At 41.9% G+C, this 25,203-nt stretch overlaps 2 protein-coding genes across 2 annotated transcripts in view; both read right to left on the bottom strand.

The window, feature by feature from the left end:
* LOC109426949 (zwei Ig domain protein zig-8) overlaps window positions 1–25,203 on the bottom strand; it is a 569,430-nt gene that overhangs the window by 219,236 nt on the left and 324,991 nt on the right. The gene's annotated exons all lie outside the window — the stretch shown is intronic.
* LOC109411363 (cytochrome P450 4c21) lies at window positions 12,565–22,656 on the bottom strand. Its single transcript, XM_062856536.1, has 4 exons — window positions 22,136–22,656; window positions 21,677–22,062; window positions 21,420–21,617; window positions 12,565–13,715 (listed from the first exon to the last, which is right to left on the bottom strand). The coding sequence occupies exons 1-4, from the start codon at window positions 22,494–22,496 to the stop codon at window positions 13,095–13,097; spliced, it is 1,566 nt and encodes a 521-aa protein (XP_062712520.1). The 5' UTR covers window positions 22,497–22,656; the 3' UTR covers window positions 12,565–13,094.

Below are 25,203 nucleotides of genomic sequence, written 5' to 3'. Positions count from 1 at the left end.
GCGCGGTCGATACTGTCATATGCCGCTTTGAAGTCGATGAACAGGTGATGCGTTGGGACCTGGTATTCACGGCATTTCTGGAGGATTTGCCGTACGGTAAAGATCTGGTCCGTTGTCGACCGGCCGTCGATGAAGCCAGCTTGATAACTTCCCACGAACTCATTTGTTTTAGGTGACAGAGGACGGAGGATGATCTGGGATAGCACTTTGTTGGCAGAATTCAAAACAGTGATCGCCCTGAAGTTGTCACATTCCAAATGGTCGCCTTTCTTGTGAATGGGATAGATTACCCCTTCCTTCCACTTCTCCGGTAGCTGTTCGGTTTCCCAGATCCTGACTATCAGCCGATGCAAACAAGTGGCCAACTTTTATGGGCCCATCTTGATGAGTTCAGCTGCGATACCATCCTTACCAGCTGCTTTGTTGGTTTTGAGCTGGTGAATGGCATCCTTAACTTCCCTCAGCGTTGGAGTTGGTTCATTCCCGTCCTCCGCTGCACTGACGTCGTCGTTTCCTCCGTTGCTGTGAGCTCCCGTGCCTACGTTCTCCATGCCGTTCAGCTGCTGATCGAAGTGCTGCTTCCACCTTTCGATAACCTCACGTCCGTCCGTCAAGAGGCCTCCGTCTTTATCCCTGCATATTTCGGCTCGCGGCACGAAGCCGTTGCGGGATGCATTGAGCTTCTGATAGAACTTCCGTGTTTCTTGGGAACGGCACAGCAGTTCCATTTCTTCACACTCCGCTTCTTCCAGGCGGCGCTTTTTCTCCCGAAAGAGGCGGGTCTGCTGTTTCCGCTTCTGTTTATAACGTTCCACGTTCTGTCGAGTCCCTTGCTGCAGCATTACCGCCCTCGCTGCATTCTTCTCCTCCAAAACCGTTCTGCACTCTTCGTCGAACCATTCGTTCCGTCGATTCCGTTCCACGTACCCAATGGTGCTCTCGGCTGCGTCGTTGATGGCTGCTGTTACTGTACTCCAGCAGTCCTCTAGAGGGGCCTCGTCGCAACGCGGCCTCGAGATTCTGCGCGTATGCTGAGGCGACATCCGGTTGCTTCAGTCGCTCTAGGTTGTACCGTGGCGGTCGCCGGTACCGTACATTGTTGATGACGGAGAGTTTTGGGCGCAGCTTGACCATCACCAGATAGTGGTCGGAGTCGATGTTGGCGCCAGGATAGGTCCTGACGTCGATAATGTCGGAGAAGTTTCGTCCGTCAATCAGAACGTGGTCGATTTGAGATTCCGTCTGCTGTGGTGATCTCCAGGTTTAACGATAAGGGAGGCTGTGTTGAAAAAAAGGTTCTACGTATGGCCATATTTTTGGAGGCGGCGAAATCAATGAGTCGTAGGCCGTTTTCGTTCGTCTGCTGGTGGGCGCTGAACTTACCAATCGTCGGTCTGAATTCCTCCTCCTGGCCTACCTGAGCGTTCAAATCACCTTTGATGATCTTGACGTCGTAGCTTGGGCAGCGATCGTACTCGCGTTCGAGCTGCGCGTAAAATGCGTCCTTGTCATCACGTTTATTATGCTGAAGTTGAAGAATCGGCCTTTGATCCTCAACCTGCACATTCTTTCGTCGATCGGCCACCAACCGATCACGCGCCTCTGCATATCTCCCATCACGATGAAAGCTGTTCCCAGCTCGCGTGTGTTGCCGCAGCTCTGGTAGATGGTATGATTACCTCTAAACGTTCGCACCATCGCTCCTGTCAAACACACCTCCTGCAGCGCTACGATGCCGAACCCGCGGTCCTTCAGTAGATCGGCGAGTTTGCGGGTGCTCCCAATGAAATTAAGAGATCGGCAGTTCCACGTACCGAGTTTCCAATCACAAGTCCTTTTTGTTCGCTGGGGTCGTTGCCGTTAGTCTCGGTTCGTATTATTCTGTTGCTGCTTTTCCGTTACAATGGTTTTTTACGGCTGGCTCGTAGGGCGTGACACCAACCCTTTACTTTCCGGAGGACCATAGTGCACAGTTGAGCTTAGAGTCCTTCCCTGGCACTCGGACGTAGATCAGCCGCCCCTAACATGGGGATCAGACGCTGTTGTGAGCCGCTCCTCCTGGAGAAGAGACGCTCAGGTTTACCGAAGCATTTACACGACATGTTAACTTCATTTTAGCCATGTAAACCTGGTGTTGTGATGTACATTTGTGTTATATATCATGTAAACACTCAGAGTCATGCTGAATTACATGACATGTAATGCAATTTTACATGCTATTTTATGACTTTTACATGATATGTCATGAAAACTTTTGTGACCCTATGTTCCAATTATGTGCATCATGTGTCACAGAGTTTAACACTCTCTTTTCGAACTGTGCAGGGTAGCACTCTCTGGGAAAAAACAATGATCTCAACGGGGTCTGTAATCCACGTCGCCCATCCTTTCGTGCCCTACAGATGCTATCGATAACTACACTACTGGTATCTCGATTTAGGTAGTTTGCCCGAAGGTGTACGCATGGATTTTTTTTACCTTAAAAAAAGCTTATGTTGCTGCCATGCAGGGTTTCAGAGCAGCTGGAGGGAGCTTTCAGCAAAGTTTCAGGTGGGTTTCAGATATTTAAAGCGGTTTCTAGGCTCATCAGGGGCCTCTTGTAGAGCTCCAGGGGATTTTAAAGATAATTCAGGGGAATTAAAGGAATTCTGGAAAACTTTCCAGGTGTTCCAGTTCAGAAGGTTTTAGTGGGCTCCAGAGCAGAGCGTTAATGATTAATCATAAATTTAATCATGATTAATGATTAATGATTAAGATTAATCAAAAATCAGTAATCATAATCACCAAAATTTCTCATTTAATCATTAATCATTAATCTTAATCACACTGATTTCGCAATTTAATCATTAATCAGTAATCATAATCATAAGAAAAAAAATTAATCATTCATTAATCATTCATCACCAAAAATTTTTCACCATATAAAATATATGATCCAATTTGAATTGGTTCAAATGCTGTTCTTCTTGATTATTTTTTCAATAATCTCCCAGACAGAGTTACCTTTTACTTTTGGAACTTAAAAAATATTTTAAACAATAATTATATTTTAATCATTTCCTGTTTTTTGTGATTGATTAATCATGATTAATCATGATTTTTAATCAATGAGCCATTTTTAATCATTAATCATAATCAATAATCACAGATAAAATCAATTTTAATCATTAATCATAATCATTAATCATCCCAAAAATCAAATTAATCATTAATCATAATCAATAATCACCGAAATTTGAATTTTAATCACCAATGATTAATCATGATTAAAATATTTGTTAATCATGAACGCTCTGCTCAGATGGTAAGTCATTCCAAAAAGATATACCTCTAATTAGGAGTGAGCTTGAATGGTGGGAAGTTCTTGCTCGCGTGATATAGATTTTTTTCCTCGCTGACTTCTCGAAGGAACCATTTTTGTATATAGATAAGGTAGAGATTTTGTTTTTATAATATTATGCAGTATCAAGACTGATCTCATCATGGGAAATTGACTGAATGAGCAACCGAACAAAGTTTTCTGTAGGTGAGTGACATGAGAGTAACGATTCAGGTTGTAAACGAATCTAATGCAGCAATTGAGTGCAACTTTCAATCGATTTAAAACTGTTTTTGATGCCTGGGTAGTAATGAAGTCACAAGTTAAAAAATGGGGGAAGATTAAGCTTTTAAAAAGTTTTAGTTTAGAAGGTATATTCAAAAAATGTGTGTCGTGTCGAAGAGTACGTAAAGCAGCATATACTTTCCCACACTGGTGTAGAATAAAACTATCCCATTCAAAATTACTTTGTATGACTATTCCGAGACTAGATACAGATTCAGAGTAAGAAATTTGATTTCCGTTCAGAACTATTTCAGGTTTTTCAACAATTCTTGTGGTGCGACTAATGAAACAAGCTTGAGTTTTTTGTGCGTTCAGGATTAACGAATTATCTACAGGCCAATTGACAATACTTTGCAGATTATGGTTAATAAGATCCGAAAAAGCCTGAGTTGAAAGCCCCAAGCAATTGAAATAAATTTGCACGTCGTCTGCAAAAAGATGGGTATGACAACCAGTAAGCTTCATTAGAAGGTCATTAATGTTGAGGGTAAACAGTATGGGTCCAAGTACAGATCCTTGTGGTACACCCGAGGTAATTGGCAAATATTTGGAAACTTCATTATTGACAAATACGGTTTGAGATCTGTCCGTCAGATACGAACAAACCAGACGTACAGCGTTATCATCAAAACCAAAGTGATTCCTTAATTTTTGGCATAGTGTCTCATGGGAAATGGAGTCAAAAGCTTTAGAAAAGTCCAGCAACAAAAGAACAACGGAACCTCCACTATCCAAAATAAGACCAATATTGTCGCAGATCATGGCTGTTTTAGGGCTATGTCCTTTGCGATAACCAGATTGTGAGACCGAGAGTAAACTTTTGTCGGAGATGTAGCTAACTATTTGATTTTTCGCCAACCTTTCAAAATTTTTGAAATGGCACTCAATATACTAATGGGCCTGAGATTATCTAATGAACTGCTGCCCGCCTTTTTATTTATCGGTATAATTTTAGAAGTTTTCCATGCTTTGGGGAACACCCCTAGTTTAATTATGCTGTTAAAAATATGATGCTTCAGCAATAGAGGAAAAATCGATTTAACAAATTGTATATGTATGCCATCTAACCCGATTGCGTTAGACCTAATTTCGTAAGGTGCATTTATTATCTGGTTGGAATCAACCTCCCTGAAGGTAAACATTGAATTAGAAGATCGCTGACTATTTAGTGTACTCACATGGCGAGAACTGTAGCAGTTAGAAAAATGAACATTGATCTCATCCGGTAAAAAAACGAGTTATAGAGTTATTTTTCCTAGTTTTGAGATTCATTTGTCCAAAGTACTTCCACAATTCTTTCGAAGTAGAAGAGTTTGAGAGTCTTGCATTCCAATATTCTTTCTTAGCTCTATTTATCAGAGCCGTAGTACTATTTCTTAGTCTCTTATACAATGAATAGTCCGCATCACTTCGTGAAATCTTCCATACTCGAAAGGCAAGATCACGATCAATCATTGCTCTTGATATAGTTTGATTGAACCAAGGATTATATTTTGTATTATTGTGGATGGTTTTCAATGGAACGCATGTTTCGAAAAGCTGCTTAATATGTCTGTTGAAAAAACGAACCAAAATATTGGGGTTATCGGCGCTGTAAAATTCTGTCCACTCAATTTTATTGAACAAAGTAATGACCTGTGATGGATTCAACTGTTTATAGTCACGGAATGACCTAACGTCTTCAATAGGTGCTAAATCAAAATCTAGTGAAGCAAACAGCTAATCATGTTTAAAAAAATGGTGCATCAATTTGATTGAAGCGTAACACGGAATTGGTATCATTCGTAATAATCATATCAATGAGAAAAGAACCGGTTCTACAAACATGTGTTGGAGCTTGACCTAAGCTTGACAGAGATAAGCCTTGTAAAGTCATATGGAATCTTTTAGTTGTGGCTGATGAAGTATCCAACATATTTGTGTTAAAGTCTTCCATCACATAAATATGCTCATATTGAAATTTCAAGGAAGTCAACTTTTCGAAAAGTACTTGCGAACATCCAGCCTTGGTGGGTTGTAGAAGAATCCCATGAGAAGCTTTGTTTTGTTGACAGAAATTTCCAAAAATATGTATTCTGTTTCAGCTGCTCTACTTCCGTTGGCAGACTTCTCAATTACTTTAAACTTCAAGTTTTTCTTGAGATATACGAGAACTCCTCCACCAAGTCTACCTACACGATCATGCCTGACAATTTCGTATCCTTCTATATCCAGCACATCATTGGATACACCTTCGTTCGGTGCTAGCCCTGACACGTTTAGAATTGCTATTCAGATGTGCCTAGATAGAGGCCGGAATTTCCGGAGAGGTGGTAAAGGCAAAGATTCGTTCTGCTGCCCAAACCCGGGAAGACACCTGGCGACCCGTCGGCATACAGAATTATCTGCCTTCTGAACACCAACGGAAAATTGTTGGAACGGAACATTTTGTCGAGGCTGGTGGACTATACCAGAAACCCTGGCCTCTCGGATAACCAGTTTGGCTTCCGGAAGGGTCAATCGACGACGGTGGATGCTCCAAAAGAAGCAAACGGAAATCCGTTATAGCGTGGTCATCACGCTGGACGTGGATAATGCGTTCGACAGTGTCAGCTAGACTGCCATCGAGTGCATACACCACCTAGAAGCCCCGGTTAGCCATACCGGATTCTATAGAACTACTTCCACAATAGGGTGCTAAAGTATGACACCGATTAAAGCGATAGGAGCTACAACATCACTACTGTTTACAGGGTACCTTAGGGGTCCCTCCTGGGTCCAGTACTATGGAACGCGGTGTATGATGGCATATTGAGGATCAAATTTCCATAGGACGTAAAGCTGGTCGTGTTCACCGATGATATGGAACTGACAGCATCGCATGCAATTGGCATAGTGGAGGACAGGATGAGGTCGAAACAGTTGGCATTCACGCACCACAAAACAGAGGTGGTGGTGGTAAACAACCGCAAGTCTGAACAGCAGGCAGTGGTCACCACAGCATCGCCAGAACATCGTCCTTGCCTTGGTCCATGCTGAAGTTGCGAAGGGAATGGGATTCCTCCAGCAAGGGTAGTTGGACACAACGGCGCATACCGCGCGTGTCTAAATGGACGAGCAGGCCCCATGGCGAGGTGAATTTTCACTTGACACAATTTCTGTCAGGCCATGGATGCTTAAGGTGGTAACTCCACAGATTCGGACATGCAGGCTCCCCAGCATTTCCGGAATGCGCAGACTGCGACGATACCGCAAAGCATGTGCACTTCGAATGCCCACGCTTCGTGGAACAAAGGTCGAGTATGCAAAAGATATGCGGTAGAGATATGTATCACTCCGAACAACATTGTTGATAGGATGCATACGGGGACGAACTAGCGCCATTCCGTTAATTACATACACGGTCTCCCAAATCGTACTTGAACTACAGAGATTATGGCGGGCCGACCAACAGCAAGTTGAGTTGGCACCCCTTTCCATCCGGGAGCCTGAGTCCAACGGTTAGTCTACAGTTCTAGCCAGAACTCAAGCTTCCAGGAAAGAGAGGACAACTTAAGGCGGCAGCTGGTGGAACGCTAACCTATAAAGATCACTCATGTACGGTTCCTCTCCTTTTCGAAGTCATACCTAACGGGTGCACCATGAAGGTCAGGAAGGAAGAGAATAAGTATTTAGTGGGTCAATCCCTACATAACTTGAGGAACCACTTCTTGGGTATCTGATAAGCAGATTTTCTCATCCTATTAAAAGAGGAGTTTTTTTAAGTCCCAGGCAGGAGCTTTGTAAACTTCATTGCAGTGCACTTGATCATCCTCCATCTACAGGGTGTTCCAACTGCTTGGACCTTACCACTCGAGCCAAAAGGCGGTTTACCCGCTTAAGCTGTAGAGAACTTTATAATCTGCTTTACTCTGCTTTTCGGAAAAAATGTCCTGTTCCTTTTTGGCCAGAGCCACTGAATTCCTAAGTTTCAACAGACATTGCTCGAGGTATTTGATGATCTTATCTACGCAAGAAAAGAGGCCACCCGTAGCTTGACATGGCAAGAGCGCTAATGAGGAGTGTTCATCTGACCCTATGATCACCCAGTTAGTGACCTAAGTTGGGCACAGATCGGAAACGTCCTTAAATCCACTGAAACGTCTTGAGCCTCTCAACGTATTCTGATACCCACTGAAGCTCCCTGCAACCCATGATGATCTCTGAAATCTCATGAAAGCCCCAAAAATGTCTCGTAGCCCCTTTAATAACTCTGAGACTCCCGTAAACTTCTCTAAAACTCTCCTGAATCCCCCTGACATATCCTTGAGACCCCTGACACACTGAAACGCTTCAAAATACCCTCGAAAACCCTGTTGAAAGCCTCTGTAACCCCATGAAACTCAATAAATTGTCTTGAAACCTTTCTGAAGATTTTATGGATATCTCTGGAGCAGAGCGTTCATGATTAACAAATATTTTAATCATGATTAATCATTGGTGATTAAAATTCAAATTTCGGTGATTATTGATTATGATTAATGATTAATTTGATTTTTGGGATGATTAATGATTATGATTAATGATTAAAATTGATTTTATCTGTGATTATTGATTATGATTAATGATTAAAAATGGCTCATTGATTAAAAATCATGATTAATCATGATTAATCAATCACAAAAAACAGGAAATGATTAAAATATAATTATTGTTTAAAATATTTTTTAAGTTCCAAAAGTAAAAGGTAACTCTGTCTGGGAGATTATTGAAAAAATAATCAAGAAGAACAGCATTTGAACCAATTCAAATTGGATCATATATTTTATATGGTGAAAAATTTTTGGTGATGAATGATTAATGAATGATTAATTTTTTTTTCTTATGATTATGATTACTGATTAATGATTAAATTGCGAAATCAGTGTGATTAAGATTAATGATTAATGATTAAATGAGAAATTTTGGTGATTATGATTACTGATTTTTGATTAATCTTAATCATTAATCATTAATCATGATTAAATTTATGATTAATCATTAACGCTCTGCATCTGAGATTCAAATTATTAATTCATCCCTGGGGTTCAAGAATACACGTTTACAATTTTTAAATCAACCATAATTAGGCAAAAGTTGTTGCACAAGTGTTCTAATGTGTCATTTCATACTACTATACCACGCTTAAACAGAAAAGACATTGTCTTCAGTTTATGGAGATAATAAAATGAAATGAAATGAAATGAAATGAAACCGCCTTTTGGCTTGAGCGGTATGGTCCAAGCAGTTGCAACGCCCTGTTGATGTAGGATGATCAAGTGCACTGCAATGAAGACTACTAAGCTCCTGCCTGGGACTTTGAAAAAACTCTCCTTTCAATAGGATGAGAAAATCTGCTTTTCCGATACCCAAGAGGTGGTTCCTTTAGTTATGTGGGGATCGACCCACTAAATACTCATTCTCTCCATTCCTTACCTTCATGGTGCATCCGTTAGGTATGAGTTCGAAAAGGAGAGGAACCGTACATGAATACTCTCTATAGGTTAGCGTTCCACCAGCTGCCGCCTTAAGTTGTCCTCTCTTCCCTGGAAGAAAGGATCCTGGCTAGTACTGTAGACTACCCGTTGGACTCATGCTCCCAGATGGAAAGGGGTGCCAACACAACATGCTGGGGAGCCAGCATGTCCGAATCTGTGGGGATACCACCTTAAGGCGAAACTGGATCCATTTCCTCACTTTTTGGATTTTGATTTTTTATAAAATAACGAAGCAATATTTTCAAAATCGGTTTTTGTGCACTGTAGTAATTAAGTATGTTAAGTATGTCACTAAGCCACTCCCAACATTACACTGAACACAGTAGTCATTGACTTTTATAGATTGACGTAGGGAACATTTACATCATTCTGTAATAAACGTTAACACAGATAAGACGTGTTGTCCTTATATCGCCTGCTACATGCACATGTAGAGTATGGATCAAGGTATACCTGTTTTTTTTTTTCCAGAAGGAAAAAGGTTTTCGTTTTTGCGGAAACCATTTTCAAACAAAATTTTACTAAAAATGGTTTCTGCGAAAACGAAAAACATTTTCCACCTCGAAAAATTCAGAATATACCTTGATCCATACCCTACATGTGTAGGAAAACCGATTTTGAAAATATTGCTTCGTTATTTTATAAAAAATCAAAAACCGAAATGATGAGGAAATGCTTCCAGTTTCGCCTTAAGCACCCATGGCCTGACAGGAGTTGTGTCAAGTGAAAGTTCACCTCGCCATGGGGCCTGCTCGTCCATTTAGACACGCTCGGTATGAACCTGTGTGTCCATCTACCGTTACTGGAGGAATCCCATCCCCTATGCCACCTCAACATGGACGACGTTCTGGCGATCCGTCTCGTGCCTCTTTTGCCGCGTCGCTCAAAGCACTCTTCCTCTGCCACTGCCACAACTAGTGCTATGGGCATCACATCAAGTTTGCTAGCACACATACCGCGTCCTTAGAGACTGTGTGGTATGCACTGACCAACCTAAGGGTACTCTCTAGTCGCTTTACGTTTGATATGAAACAATCTAGATTTTAGGTGACGCGGCCTGAAGCGCCTCATCACCAGGGGTTCCCCAGGCTTCTGGTCTCGGCCACGGAAGTCTTATGGGGCGGGTAACAACCACCTCTTTTTCCAGGGCCGGCTCTTCGCTAGGAGCTGATCAGGGCACAAAGAAACTATACACCGCTCTTCACTTTTTATACAATTTTATTGTTACCTTCTCCGTGTGAAGTGTGTCTGGTGTAGCGTGTATGCTGGCCAGCGATGACGGGATCTCGAGCTGCTGTAGGGTGATAGGCTTCTTGGCGAGGGTTGATAGTATCGCGGGAGTACAGGTGCAAGATGGTGGCCGGATAGCGTGCCTATTTTACTACCGGCAGACGTGCCGATGTCGCCGTCGGTTTTAGGCTGCACTTGCCTGATCGGGGTATCTCAGCCGGAAACCAATGGGTCCTATGGCAACACGAGGGATGGGGGCTTAGGATTTAGAGGACACAAGTAAGGGGCCGTCCATTAATTACGTAAGGGTTTATCGGGGGAGGGGGGGTTTGAGAAATCTTACGCACCATACAAAAATTTTTGGGATTTCATACAAAAATTCTTACAAGGGGGGGAGGGGGTGTCAGAAAAACGCTAAAATTCCCTTACGTAATTAATGGACAGCCCCTAAGACAGTTTCTTACTTATTACCAGACTCTTTGGTCTAATATTTGCACCACTTACCTTTGTTCTCTGACTTTGAATACTGACGGTACTCTTCTTAAATGCAAGCTATCTATTCGTAGATAAACTCTTCTCAAGACTTTACATTAAGAAACTTGATAACTTGATCTGTTCACTCCAGAGGTTCGAGTCGAAAAGACCGGATATCTTGCTCCAAACCCTGTATATACCTTTCCAAGATCCTCATCCACCTCCCAAAGCCTATCGTTGTCCATTTTTCCTGTCCCTACATCATATTCACATTTCCAATGCCCACCTTATCCTTCTGTCATCCCGGGATTCCGTTGTCATATGTCATGTGTACATTTGTATGGAGTGTTAATACAATAAGTTATTCTAATTCAACTTGGTGGTTGATATTTTTGGGAGTGGCTTACCCAGCTATATACATATTTTTTAAATTTATAACTGTTATACTCACCCTATTGGGTGATAATTCATGGTGAACAGTGATATGGTTTCTAAAGTTTCTCTTATCTCTACCATCTGATTACCCGAATGGTAACACGTTTCGATTGACCATTAGCGCATTCGACCACGCAGCGGTGCCATACCGTTGTTTGAAGTCCGCTGCTATCGCGACCAGTTTACGCTTACTCGATACTATTGCCGAGCTATTTGACATTATCTCTGATAATGCCATTATCGTCATGGTGACCCTTTTGCAGATATATTCTACGTGGCTTTCGAGTTTCAGCTTATCGTCGATCATGACCCCCAATTCTGTGAGGGGTTGGAGTTGATCCTGTACCCGCCTGTCGGTCATCGATCTCGTGCGTCGGTGATCTCGTCCTGGTTTACACACTGGAGAGTTGCCTCCGCCGTTAGGGCTCTCATCTGCACTTTTTTGCCCAATAGCTCCTGCGGTAGTGCCATGTAGAAAGTGCCATTTTTGGCCGCCTCCTTCTTCAACACTTGTAGCATCATCTCTCCAGTCCAGGCGTGCCGGACACTTTTTACATCCGCCTCGCATGGCCCTCAGCACCTCGGCGTATGTATCCGCCTCAGTTTAGAAGACCAGCGCGTCGCTCCGTACTGTGGAGGTACGACCAGGAGATCGTACTCTTTCTTGGCCAGAGCTAGCGATTTGTGGAGCTTTTGCTAGCCCTATTTCAGGTCCTTGCTGCCCGCTCGTGAAGTCTATCATCTCGTCCAGCCGTTCGGCAACTACCACTATCTTAGGTAGCATGCTCCTGTTGCGGTTCAGCGCCCGCGTGAGGACTGCGCCCGTCATCTGAGGTTGCTCGGCTGGCGCTGCGCCGCTTCGTTCTTCTCCTGTTCAACCTCCTGTAGCTTGTTTGCTGACTTACTGGCGTCGTTCCTGATGTGCCCGAGACACTCCTAACTTTGGAAGCGGTGCCGTTTCGCTTGTACAGAATTGCTTCCGGACGTATGTAATTTCTGAAGAGGCCCAGCAGAGTCCACTGCTATGCCTCTATCACGCTTATGCTTACTCTGCTTGCGCAATTACGTATGCTCCGGTACTTTGTCACCTCCCTGTGCCAAATATGGTAATTACACACTGGTGTTCGGATGTGGTTCACTTAGAAAAGAATCCTAGGCTCCCAAGTCTCTTGAGACCCCTTGAAGCACCGCTGAAACCCCATGAGATCCCCTAAATGCCCCTTAGACCTTCGGGAAGCCACTTTAACCCTTTTGGACTCTCTTGATATGCATGTGAGAAAATAATCTTCACTAAAATTCAAATGTTTATTTATATTATGTCTTTATTTTAATCAACCGTACTGAATGAGGTTGTAATCTTCCAGCCATTTCACATCATCAACGTTTATTCACAAACTTAGATTAAATCACCCCTTTGAATGCATCCCAGTAACGCAGTTTCCATCTGAAACCTCCCATCGTCATTGTCATCATCGTGTGGAGGGAGAGTAAAAAATATGTATGGTGTGCGAAGAGATATGACAAACGTTTTCGGAATGTTGCTACCACCGCTCGCTGCTAGCTGCTTGCTGTTCGCCGTCGGTCGTCGATGCTGGCCAGCAATCCCCCGGACCATGGTTCAGGAGGAAAAGGGTTGTTTGTATCGTGCTGAGTGGACGCTGGCTGCTAGATCGCAACGAAGAGGACGAAGGGAAAGTTATGTCGAAATCGTTGCATCGGCAAAGCTTTAAATTGGACCTGACACCAAACATACGAGCGCAGCGTGCGATGACAGAAATTGAATTCTAAAGGATTCTTCTTGAGCTGCACGGAAGCGGAGCGGACGCAATGTTTATTGGCAGAGATCCCGCGCTGCACTACTGCTGGGGCTGGCTGCTGGGGGGATTTTGTTGGTACAGGTCACGTCTCGTCAGTAGAACCGCATGGGGTCCCACGAGCTTCATGGTGATGGCCCATCGAAAGCGCATATTTTCCCGCTTCTGGCTGGTGTCGATGTGAAAGTTTTGAAGTATCCTAAGTAGCATTATCTTGAGCGAGTTGAGGGCGTAACGTCCTCCGATACAGTTGCGGAATCCCCCGCTGAAGGGTAGGTAGGCGTATGGGTGGCGATTTTGACTGGCTTCTGTGCTAAAGCGTTCCGGGTCGAATCGCTCCGGGTCATCGCCCCAGAGATCTTTTCGCCTGTGGAGGGTATAGAAATTAAAGCAGAAGATTTGCCCCTGTGGGATATGGACGCCGTCCAACTTGATGGGAGTTTCGTTACTGCGGGCGGCAAAGGGTACTGCTGGACAAAGTCGGAGTGTTTCCTTGAGGACCATCTCCATGTAGGCAAGTTGCTTTAGGGTCTCTGGGGTTACTTCAGTGTTGCGTGATGGGAAGACTTGTTTGATTTCGGTTGATACTTTGGTTTGGATTTGGTGATCCATCGCGAGGAATAGACACGCGTAGGATATCGTCAAGGCGGATGTTTCGCTGCCCTGAAAGTGAAAGAGTTTGTGTAACTTTACGTCAAATTTTACATGGTATAGCCGAAAATGTTTCATTACTTAGGAAAATTAGACAAAAATCGTAAAATCACTGTCTTAAAGACAAATATAGATCTATAATAGAGAATTATTTGGCAAATTATGTGTTTAAATTGATATTTATTGGAGACTGTTCTCAACTTGTCACACTTTACAAGATCGTTGTACAAAATGGTCAATGTTATTTACTTTGTTAATTTTGTTTGGAAGTATGATATAACAAGAATTATGTATTTAGTGTGTGGAGCGATCCGGTGTGATGGTTAAAGCCCGTGACTGTCACGCCGAGGACCTGGGATCGAATCTTACTCCCGACATACTCACAAAATGTGAGTTCTTCCTTCGGAAGGGAAGTAAAGTGTGGGTCCCGAGATGAACTAGCCTAAGGCTAAAAATCTCGGTTATACAGATAAAAAAAAAATTTAATTAGCACTACTTTGTAAAACATCTTTTTTAAATCGCCGAGGAATGACAGTTTTGAAAGAAATTCTTTGATGGGTACCCAAAGAACCTCTGAATTTTCGAGCAGTATTACTGCAAAATATTGTTTAGTGTTCCCTTGTGGAATTCAAGTATCATGGAAAAAATGTGTCAGAATTTGCAGTGGAATTCCACCAGAAGTTTTGGAGCCCCTAGAGAAAATAAATGTCACATAATAAGAAAGGACCACATAGCTAAAGTAAACGCGAGTGTATCTATTAAAACCACGCTGAAGGTGATTTCTAGTCGGTCACTATAAATTTCCTTGATATTCTTGGGCTTCGAGCATTTGCGCGTCTATCAAACAATGTACACGTTCAAATAGCCATTGAGGAAGTTATAATATCTTCAAAAGTTCTCATTATACTCTAATCTGAGATTCAGGCATTATCATAGTTTCGACGTCACGCCAAAAAGAAAAAAAAGAAGACCAGGGCGTAGCCAGCTTGTTGGTAAGGAGGGGGTTGGAGCAGCCTTAACAAATTTATACCAACTACCTTTTATAACTAATCGTTGTTTTTTGTACATTACGTTGAGAGAAACCTCGTCTATTCTACACAAATCAGCTGGTAGTGGTGACCAACTTCTGGAAGATTAAGATTTTATTCTTCTGCAGCTTATAATATTTTTTCTTGTTAATATCTACAAAACTATCGTAACAAATTATAGCCTCCTATACTGCATATGCTTATCTCAGAACATAATCTCATAAAAATTTCAATCGACGTATTCCCGGAAGGATTCTTGGAAGAATGTTTGAAGGTATTCTCGTAAAAGCCTTGAAACAATTACTGGAGAAACCCTTCAAGGTGTCCCTGTAGGAATATTTGAAGGGAATCCCTAGAGAAATTCTTAGAGAATTTCATGGGGGTATTTGCGGAAAACTCACAAGTGATGTAATTCTTGAATAAAAAAAATGGAATTCACCTGAAGGAATTCAGGGTAAATAGTTGAAATGTATTAAAAAATAATTTCTGGAGAAATTTAAGAACGATTTATTAGAGGAATTCGTGAGGATTTTCTAAAGAAATTTTGGAAGAAAACCCTGGGATAATTCCGGAAGAGAAGGCTCTTCTCTGGGTGAATTTCTGAAAAAAATCTTAGAGAAATATCTCAAAGCGCTTATAGTAGGGTTACCATCCATACTGATGTAGTAGGACATGTCCAGAACTTGGACTTATTTTGGTCTAATTTTCTTAACAAATCCGATGAGTTTTACTGATTCTCGTGAAATACATTAAATGTCCTGATTTTCTATTCTAAGTAGATGGGAGCCGTTGCTAACTGCATGCAAGTACGAGAGGAATTTCTGGAGAAAAACTACAGGAATTCCTGGAGCAATCCCTGAAAGAACTCCCAGAGCAATCCCTGAAGGAATTCCTGGAGAAATTCCTAGAGAAATTCCTGCAGGTATGCCTGGAGCAAAACCTGTAAGAATCCCTAGAGAAGTTTTAGAAAGTATACCTGGATGGAATTCTTGGATTCTTGGATTCCCTAGAGGAATTCTCAAAGGAATCAATGGAAAAATCTCTGAAGCAGTTTCTGGAGGAACCTCAAGAGGAATGCCTGGAACAAAATCTGGAGGAAGTTTTAGACAAATTCTTGAATGAATCCCAGGACGAACTCCTAGAAATTCGTGGTTAAATTCCATGAGCAAACCCTGGAAGAACTCCCGGAGAAATCCTGAAGGAATTCCTGAAGAAATACCTGAAAGAATTGTTTCTTGAATGACTGATTTTGGTGGGACTTCTAATGGTTTCGGCTTGCAGTCACAGAAATAAGCTTCAAAACAAGCGTTGGTTCTTTTATTTCATCGCCGACGTTTCGATCCTCGGGCTTGGATTTTCTGAAGAACACTTATTTCTGTGACTGCAAGCCCAAACCATTAGAAGTACCTGAAAGAATTTCTGAAGGAATCTCTGGAGGACTTCCTGGAGAAATTCCTGAAGGAATTGCTGGAGGAATTTCTGGATCAATTTCTGGAGAAATTGCTGTAGAAATACTCGGGGTAATTCCTGGAGGTATTCTTGGTGGAATTCTTAAAGATACTCTTGGAAGAGTACCTGAATGAAATCTTGAAGGAATGCTTGGATAAATCCCTGGAGGAACTCCAGGAGGAATGCCTGGAGTTATTCCTCAAAGTTTTTTTGGAGAAATTCATAGATCAATCCCTAGAGGAACTCCTTAAGAAATGTCTGGAGAAACCTCTGGAGATATTTCTGGAGACATGCCTGTAAGAATTCCTGAAAATCTGGCACTGTCTATAAACTACGTAGACTTATTTTTGCCCATCTCAAACCCCCCTCCCCCTCGTAGACTTTTGTTCATACGAAATTTTCAAAACTTGTATGGAGCGTATATTTTGACCAGACCCCCCCCCCCCTCCGTCCCCCCTAAGAGTCTACGTAGTTTATGGATAGGCCCTCTCCAATGGGGTTCCTGGAGGAATCTCTACATAAATTCAATGAGGAATTCTTGGAGGATAAACTAGAGAAATTCTCCGAGGAATCCCTGGAGAAATTTCCGAAAAAAAACCGCTTGAGAAATTCTGCAGGAATCACTGGATGAATTCCTGGAGCACAAACTAGAGAAATTCTCCTAGGAATCCCTGGAGAAATTTCCCAGAGAAAATTCTTGGAAAAATCCATAGAGGAATTCTTAAGGTAATTCCGTGGAACTTACCCTGGAAGAATTCCCGGAGGATTCTCTAGATGAATCCCTGAAAAAGTTCCTAGAGGAATTCTCAACGAAGTTGTGGAGGAATCATCGGAGGTATTCTTGAACGAAACTCTGGAAGAATCTTTAGAAGAACACTGTTAAATTCCTGGAGGAATCCCTGGTGAATTTTTTGGAGGAGTCCGTGAAATAATTCCTGGATGAATTTCTGGAGGAATACTTAGAGGGGAAATTCCTGGAGGAAACCTTAGAAGAATTCCCGATGGAATTCCTGAAGCATTTTCTGAAGAAATTTCTGGAGGAATTGCTTTAAGTATTTCCAAAGGAATTCCTAGAACAATTTCTGGAGAAGTTCCTGGAGGATTTCTTGAAGAAATTCCTGGAGGTATTCTTGGTAGATTTCCTGGAGGAGTTTCTGAAGAAAAGCATGGAGGAATATTTCGAATAATTCTTGGATAAATTCCGGGAGGAATTCCCGAGGAAATTTCTTGAGGATTTTCTAGAGGATTTCCTGGAAAAATTTCTACAGAAGTTTCTGAAGGAATTCTTGGACCAATTCCTGGAGGCATTTCAGAAAAAAAAATCCTGGGGTAATTCCTGGTGAAATTCTAAAAGGTATTGCTGGGTGACTGCCTAAATGAAATCCTGGAGAATGCCAGGATCAATCCCTTTAGGAATCCCTATAGAAATCCCTGGAAGAGAACTCCGGGAGGAATGCCTGGAGGTATTCCCAAAATAATTTCTGACGGAATTCCAAGAGCAATTCCTAGAGGATTCCCAAGAGGAAGAATTTCTGAAGGAATGTCTGGAGGAACCCCTGGAGAAATTCCTGAAGACATGGCTGTAAGAACTCCTGGTAGAATTCCTGTATAAATTCCAAGGGGAACCCCTAAAAAAATCCCTAAAGGAATTCCTAGAGGATTTTCATGAATAATCACTGGAAAGCATTCAGGAAGAATCCCTGGGAGAATTCCTGGTGGAGTTCCTCAAAAAATTTCTGGAGGAATCCCTGGACGAATCCCTGTAGGAATTGTTACAGGAATCTCTGCAGGAATTCCCAGAGGAATCAAGGGACAATTGCTAAATGAGTTTCTGGAAGAATTCGTTGAACATTTTTTTTGGAGAAATCCCAGGACGCATTCCTGAAGAAATTGAAGGTTGAATTTCTGAAGGAATTCCAAAAGGAAGTACTGAAGAAACCGCTGAAATTCTTGGAGAAATCCTGAAAGAAGCTGAAAAAGAGTACGTAGAGGAACTCTTGGAGGAATAACTATAGCAGTTCCTGGAGAAACCCTAAGAGGAATCTCGGAATCAATCCCAAGAGGAGTAGATTGTGAAACAATTCCAGGAGGAATCAATCAAGGAATCTCAAAAAAAGTTCTTGGATGCATTTTTGAATTAATTCCGCAAGTTGCAGCTGAAAGAATCACAGAAAGGATTCCCGGGGTGAACTCCGGAGGAATACTTGGAGAAATTTCTTAAGAAATTCCACGAGGAATCCCGGGAAGAATTCCTTTGGAATCTCAGGAGAACTTTCTTAGCGAATTTCTAGAAGAACTTCTGTAGAATTTCCTGAATAGAAAAGTATTGAAGGAATATTTGGATGGACTTCTAAATGTGTTTTTGTACAAATTGTTTAATGTGGACTTATTTGTGTATAATCCCTGATAACATTTTCAGGAACACATACATATTTCTGCAGAAATATTTCGAATAATTCCAAATGGAATTCCTGGAGCAATATCTAGCGAACTTCTGGAAGGAATATATGAAGAAATCTGTAACGTTTTGACGTTTTTTATCTTTTTAAGCAAAATAAAGTTGGGATTCAGGTAAATTGAATTTTTACATTATTTGAATATTTGAAATGTTTATTTTGAAATTGTTTTTATTATTATTATTGTTGATGATTATTTTAGTTAATTTGTAGCTTTTGACGTTTTTATCTTTTCAAGTGAAATCCAATTGGAATTTCTTCAACTTTGAATTTGAACATTTGAGAATATCGTTCGTGTATGGTTTGTGTCCTGACTAAGTTATGTAACGTATAAATAAGAAACGTAGCTTATAAGACATTTTGATGGCGCGGAATATTCTTCGCGGCCATCTGAGATCAGTTGGCGCGATTTTTAATAATACTTGACTAATCGAATAGAATTCATGTTGAAAAGAGGCAGTTTCTTGGACGAAGCGCAACTTCGACTCTGGCATTTCGCTGCGAGATCGGCTGGAGAGCAGAAGTGCGCGAATTAAGAAAAAGTTTAGTTCCGTTTGATTTGAGTTTGAGTTTTATGTTGAATTTCTGCATTTTTGGTAAAAAGTTTAGTGAGTGAGTTTATTGAAAATAGTGTTAAACGTTTCTTTTGTTTTTTTTTGTACATAGAGGACTGAGGTCCGTTTTTATTCGCGTATTCTGCCAGTTTTATTGTGTTTTTGTATAAATATCTAAAAAGGTAACTATGAATAATTAAATGAGCTCGGCTTCTAAGTTTTAATGTGATTTCGCGTTGGACATTCCAGCGCTGTGGCGCTTTTTTCGTACGGCTGGATTTTTGTGCGTTCTACGGTGGTCATCATCGCCGAAATGGAGTTCCGTTGGCGGAGTGAACCGCCATTCTAGTTCGAGGATCGCGACCCGTGTGCCCAGCTAAGGCCCGCCTGTAAAGGGTAGCCAAACGGAGGCGAGAGTGAAGTCGCTCGATCTTTCTTGTAGCGAAGATCTCCCGTCGGTCGCTAATCGCCGAAGGTAAGGTCCCGTCCGTCATTTCCCGTGGACCGGAGCACGAGAGTCGGTTCGTCTTTGCGTGTCGTCAAATGCACGCCACGAACCAGATCCGAAATCGGAAGATAGGAAGCGTAGCATTCCCCGCTCGGCCATAGCAGGAATCTTAGTACGCGAAGCCGGGTCGCTGGGCTCTGTTGCCTTCCTGTCGACCGGAAGAGGATCTTCCCGGGATTCGACAACTCTCGGAGTTTAAAATCGGAAGCTTTCGTCCAGCCGCCACTCCCTCCGCACCGATACTTCGGCCATACCGCGCACGGGTCCATTCGTGTTCGTCCCCGGACACGCCGATGGCCGATATCAAGCCACCGCCATCGCCGAAGCCTTCTATCGCCATCTTCGAGTCAGCGAAGCTTCATTCCCGCCAGCATCGAGGTTCATCGAGTAAAACCTGCGCAGGTACGTCATTTTGTGTTCATGGCCATGAAACTTTTCCTTTCCGTACGTTTTTGTATGTGTCCAACCCGAATGAATGTTTATAGTTTCTTTTAAATAAATTGTGTAATTTTAAAGTTTAGTTAGGTTTGAATTCCATTGCGTTTACTTCAGTTTTTTTAAATAAATTTACTCACTATGTTTTATTACGTGTATTTCGTATTAGTTTGGTTGTTTTTATTCGGTTTTCCCTAAGATTTTGTGCTATTTTGATAGAGATTGAGTTTGGGTTTCGTCTTTAAAGAAGTTCTGCCGAATTTCCGTAAACCGTTACAAAATCCTCTGAGATACTAGTCTCTTGCAAAAGTCGGGCAAATCAAACACGACCGGTGGTCTCTCTTTGAGAGTGGCGCGTAAGCCGCCGAGTATTAATAAATCTCTAGAGAAAATAAGCGAACGGTTACAAATCCCTGCAGAAATCTGTGAAGGAATACCTTAAAGGATCTCTGGAGAAATTCCTAAAGGAAAACCCGAAAACAGCATTGCAACAATCACTGCAGGAACCTCTATAGGTATCCCAGGATAAATCCCCGAAGATATGTCTGGTGTAATTCCTAGATGAATTCTAGAAGAATTCTTGGAGAAACCTATGATGGAATCACTGCAAAATTCCTGGAGGAATTGCTCATCCTCATATAGTTTACGAAACTATAGGAACAACTCTATAAAATAATTTTAATTCTTCAAAATTGCAATGCCGATTTTCATATTCACATATCGGGCGACCATGCCGCTTAAAAGTCATCTCAAGTCAGGCCCCTCTTGGCCCGCCTCCAGGAAAAAATCCTAGCTACGCCATTTGCGTATAGCTGAGGTAGAAGCATAAAACTTGTGGCAAGAACTATGTATATATCAGAGCTCACTAGCTTTAGCGTTGCTGATTCGGTTTTCTTTGAGGATCTTTCAACCCAATCGACACTTGAGATTCATTCGATTCAATTTTGTTTACTATTTGTAACCAATGCTCAGCAATACTTTTTATATTTTATTTTATTAATTTTTTATTTATGAAAGCTCCCTTAAACCCTTGTACAGCAAAAATGTTAGTTGGGTGGTGTTTTTCACTAAACTGAGAAGCAAGCTTTGGCTCCAATTAGGATGATTAAAGAAGTATAGGAAACTCTTTAGTATCTTATATAATTTCCCAGTGCAATGCAAAAACTTCTTAATTTTCTTTCTAAGAAGATGATTAGCCAACACTGAAGCACAGCAACATTTGCTCGGAAAATTCAAAATTCGTCAAGTTCAATTTTCTATCAAGCTATCAAAAGCAAATAACTCACCGCTCCCACGATGCTGTAGAGATGATCAGACACTTCATCATCGGGAAAATTTGTTCCGTCCGGTCTCCGAATTGTGAGAATTTGGTCCAAAAAGTTCAAAGACTTGGCCCGACTCTCATCCATTTCCCCCGATGACAACCGTTCGTCGATAATGTTATTATTGTTCGACGCCATCTCATGCTTCCTCTCCTGAATAATCTGGAAACATCAATCCATCAGGAATAATCATTCGCTGCCAAATGAATATTCTGTCATACCTTTTCCGTGAACCCGTTGCACGTGTCCCGGCAAACTTTGTCCACCTTATACGCCTTCGTGAAACGATACACCGGTCCCAAATACCTATCTATATTCAGCATCCTTTCGCCTATGCACGTCATCAATCCTTCCAGACAACGGACGTACTCCCGCTCGCCCTGCCGCTCCTCCATCCGGCAGCCCATCGTCGTACTGAACACCATTTCCAATGTGCACTGAGCCGTGATTGGCAAGATATCGAATTCCGTCTTGCCGTCCGCCAGTTCCGCCAGGCTCCCAATCATCTTCCGAGCTCGCGCGTCCATTATCGGAACGAACTCGTTCAGTATCCTTGTGCTGAAAGTGGGATTCAGCAACTTTCTGCTCCGTCGCCACATTTGGCCCCCTGCAATTTCGGTACGGAATACTCATCAATTAGCCGGCTCCCTAATTTCCATCACCAGTCACAGTCATCTTACTCTGTTCCGTTATCAGCCCCTTGCCGAGGCCCATGTACTCGTAGAAGAACGGTTTGTCGTACAACTCCGGACGGGTCATCAGTTCCTGGATCAGGTCCGGGTGGTTCACCAGTAGCACCGGAATCGTCGCGAAACGCAACTTAGACAACCGGTCGACCACTCGGAAGCACTTCGCCATCAACCAAAACACCTGTCGGGTGTTTTTACCCATGTATAGGCCGCAGTGTCCAATCAGTGGGTGCACCGGGGACACGGTTGGGATTTTTAATGCGTACCGGTTATCAATCACATATCGACGGATCAGCACTAGCAGGGAAAAGAACGTCGTAAAAAGGAGAAATGCTAGAACCACTGCCGCCATGCTGGCCGACCACTTGCGTATGGACGCGGACACGAATTAATTAACGGCATCTGAAATCGGTGCTATTATTTATGAGTTTTTGGCCACACTACCGTGCGGTAATCGGTTTCTGCAAAGTGGAAGGAAATCGTAATTTGCAATCAAAAATAAAATTGAGAATGAACTTCTAGTTTCGGCGTAGTTGATGCCAATCAGCATCAACTCAGTAAACCTACTGACCGGTGTGATCTTGATAATTAACCTATGTCAACTGCGGAGTGGTGTTCGTTACACTTGGATAAATATTTATAAGTGATTTGGCCTTCACTGCCATCAAGGTGATTTGGCGTGGTGATTTAGATATGAAATGTTTTTTGTACATACTCGAACAGAGTACAATTTTGATGCAGTTAAAGCTATGAACTACCCGTTTTGATTTCACTGTCGAAGCTGTTAATGCCCATAGAAACTTGTAAAACGGCATTTGAAGGTAGATAGGTTGAAGGTTTGAATGATCACGATCAGCATGACTGTCCAACATCTCCGCATGACCCGCCTAGAGCTCAACTCATTAACCGAGTAAAATTCCGGAGCAATTCATGGAGTAATTCCCGGAGGAACTCATGGAGGTATGCCTGGGAAAATTCTCTGAGGAAATCCAGAGGAATTCCTGGAGAACTCCTGGAGAAATTCCCAGAAGAATTCCTGGGGAAACTTCCGAAGAAATTCCTGAAGGAATCTCCGCAGAAGTTCCTGATGTGGGTCCTAGAGGAAATCCTGGAAAATATTTCGGAAGAATTCCCAGAGATATTTCCAGAGAAATTCTGGGAGAAATTCCTGGAAAAATGCCCAGAAGAGTTCCTGTAGAAATTCCCGGAGACATTCCCAGAAGAGAAAAGGGAGCAATATTGTGGGGTGACAAAATTTGTCTGCAGGGGGTAAAAGACGGTGTAGCGAATAACCTAGCGAATAAATCACGCATCAAAGACTCAACTATCAGACAGTTTGTAGCTTGCTGAAGAACTTTGTTGAAGACGGCGTCATTCTATCTTATCAGGATTCTGAGATATAGAAGTTTAAAGATTTTTGATTCTGGCGCCACCTAGCGGATTCTCGAACCAAAGACGCCATTGCCAGATAGTTCTTACCCTGCTGAACAACTTTGCTTGTACCTCATTAGGGTATCGAGATATACGTGTTAGAATTTTTCAGACACAATGTGCCACCTAGCGGATAAATCCCAAACCAAAGACCTTACTATCAGATAGTTCTGAGCTTGCTGAAGAATTTTGCCGAATACAGCATCATTCTAGCTTATCAGGTTTCCGAGATATGAGGGTTAGAACATTTTTGACACTGGCGCCGTCTTGTGGCCGAATCGCGAACCAAAGTCACTGTTGCCAGTTAGTTCTTAACCTGCTGAACAAATTCACCGAAGACACTATACTTCTACCTCATCGGGATCTTGAGATATACGTTGCGCAAAGTATGTGACCAATTTTGGTGCCCCAAGATAATCCGGAATAACTCCGGAACTATGTGGACCAGGTACTCATGTCTCCGGCATAATAAACTAGAAGAGTTTTTCGGGAAGTTGTGAAAATTTCATCAAAATTCATCGAAAAATAAAATAGATATGACCATTTTTGTGCTTTTCCGAAGGTGGAAAATGTACGTTGGCTGGATGAAGGTTAATGATTTTTTACGTGACATTTAACTAATTAAATGATCGAATACACACACACGCATTATTGGCGAGTTCGATGTCAAAGCATTGGTAATGCTTGAGTTTTCACTCATACAAATATGAGAAGTTCTCATCCTAATACTACCGATTCCAAACGTTTCCAAATGATGAGCCATTGCTTATACACTCCGAAAATATCCCAAATGTTGTTTGCGCATAGCCTCATAGACGGGAGGTGGTGGCAGCATATAGTTTAAGAGCTTAGTTTACCCAAATTCCCCTATAAATTTAATTTTTATTGTTTTCAAATTAAAACAACTTTAACTTAAAATGTCTATGCATGATGTGAGTTTATATCGATGAAGAGCCAATTAGTCGTATTTCTCCATCCTATGAAATTTGGAAATTTAGGGTACAATGGGGTTAAATGAAAAAACAACCAAAAGTTTGAATGACCATATAAGCTGACAAATAGCTTGTTTGAAATATAATTTCTAAACGAATGTACTTACTACACCTCTTCAGCGTACTTACTACATCTCTTTGGCGGGGTGTAAAGCCTGTTTCACCTCAATTCCCCTAAAAGAATAATCTAGGTGTTCCATTGCAGTGAATAGAATATGACACTCAGATAATAACATTCTGATTCCAATGAGTATACATAAAAGATGTAAAAAATACGAAGTCTAGAGGATAATGGGGCAAAATATGCTGCTGCTTATTTCTCGGAATGTTGGTATTGAAGATGTCACACACTTACATTATTCACCATTCCAAGCATTTCATGATCAAGAGCTGTAGCGTGAATCTCAGAATAACCAAATTGCTGCTTGCCGATAGACTTTATGAAGGTTGTAGTAACACACTGTATTAACAAATCTCCAAAATGCATTCATTATATTTTTGTAAACGAAACAGCCTCAGCTTAAACATCAAATAGGTATTTATTTTGTTTTGCTATATGCTAATAATTTGACAGTCTTATTCCACTTAGCCAAGCATGTTTGTCGTTTACTATTACTCGATACTAGATTTCGTGAG

Source organism: Aedes albopictus, chromosome 3 (assembly GCF_035046485.1).
Source record: "Aedes albopictus strain Foshan chromosome 3, AalbF5, whole genome shotgun sequence".
Taxonomy (NCBI): domain Eukaryota; kingdom Metazoa; phylum Arthropoda; class Insecta; order Diptera; family Culicidae; genus Aedes; species Aedes albopictus.
The sequence above is the reverse complement of the archived record's forward strand: the minus strand, read 5'-3'. Positions and strand labels throughout refer to the sequence as shown.

What these genes read in the sequence shown, in the direction of transcription:
- LOC109411363 (XM_062856536.1), bottom strand. Translation starts at nt 22,496, where the DNA reads ATGGCGGCAGTGGTTCTAGCATTTCTCCTTTTTACGACGTTCTTTTCC. An exon ending in GCAACGGGTTCACGGAAAAG is followed by an intron (nt 21,618 to 21,676) that starts GTATGACAGAAT and finishes TGATGTTTCCAG; the next exon opens with ATTATTCAGGAGAGGAAGCA. An exon ending in TCTACAGCATCGTGGGAGCG is followed by an intron (nt 13,716 to 21,419) that starts GTGAGTTATTTG and finishes TTTCACTTTCAG; the next exon opens with GGCAGCGAAACATCCGCCTT.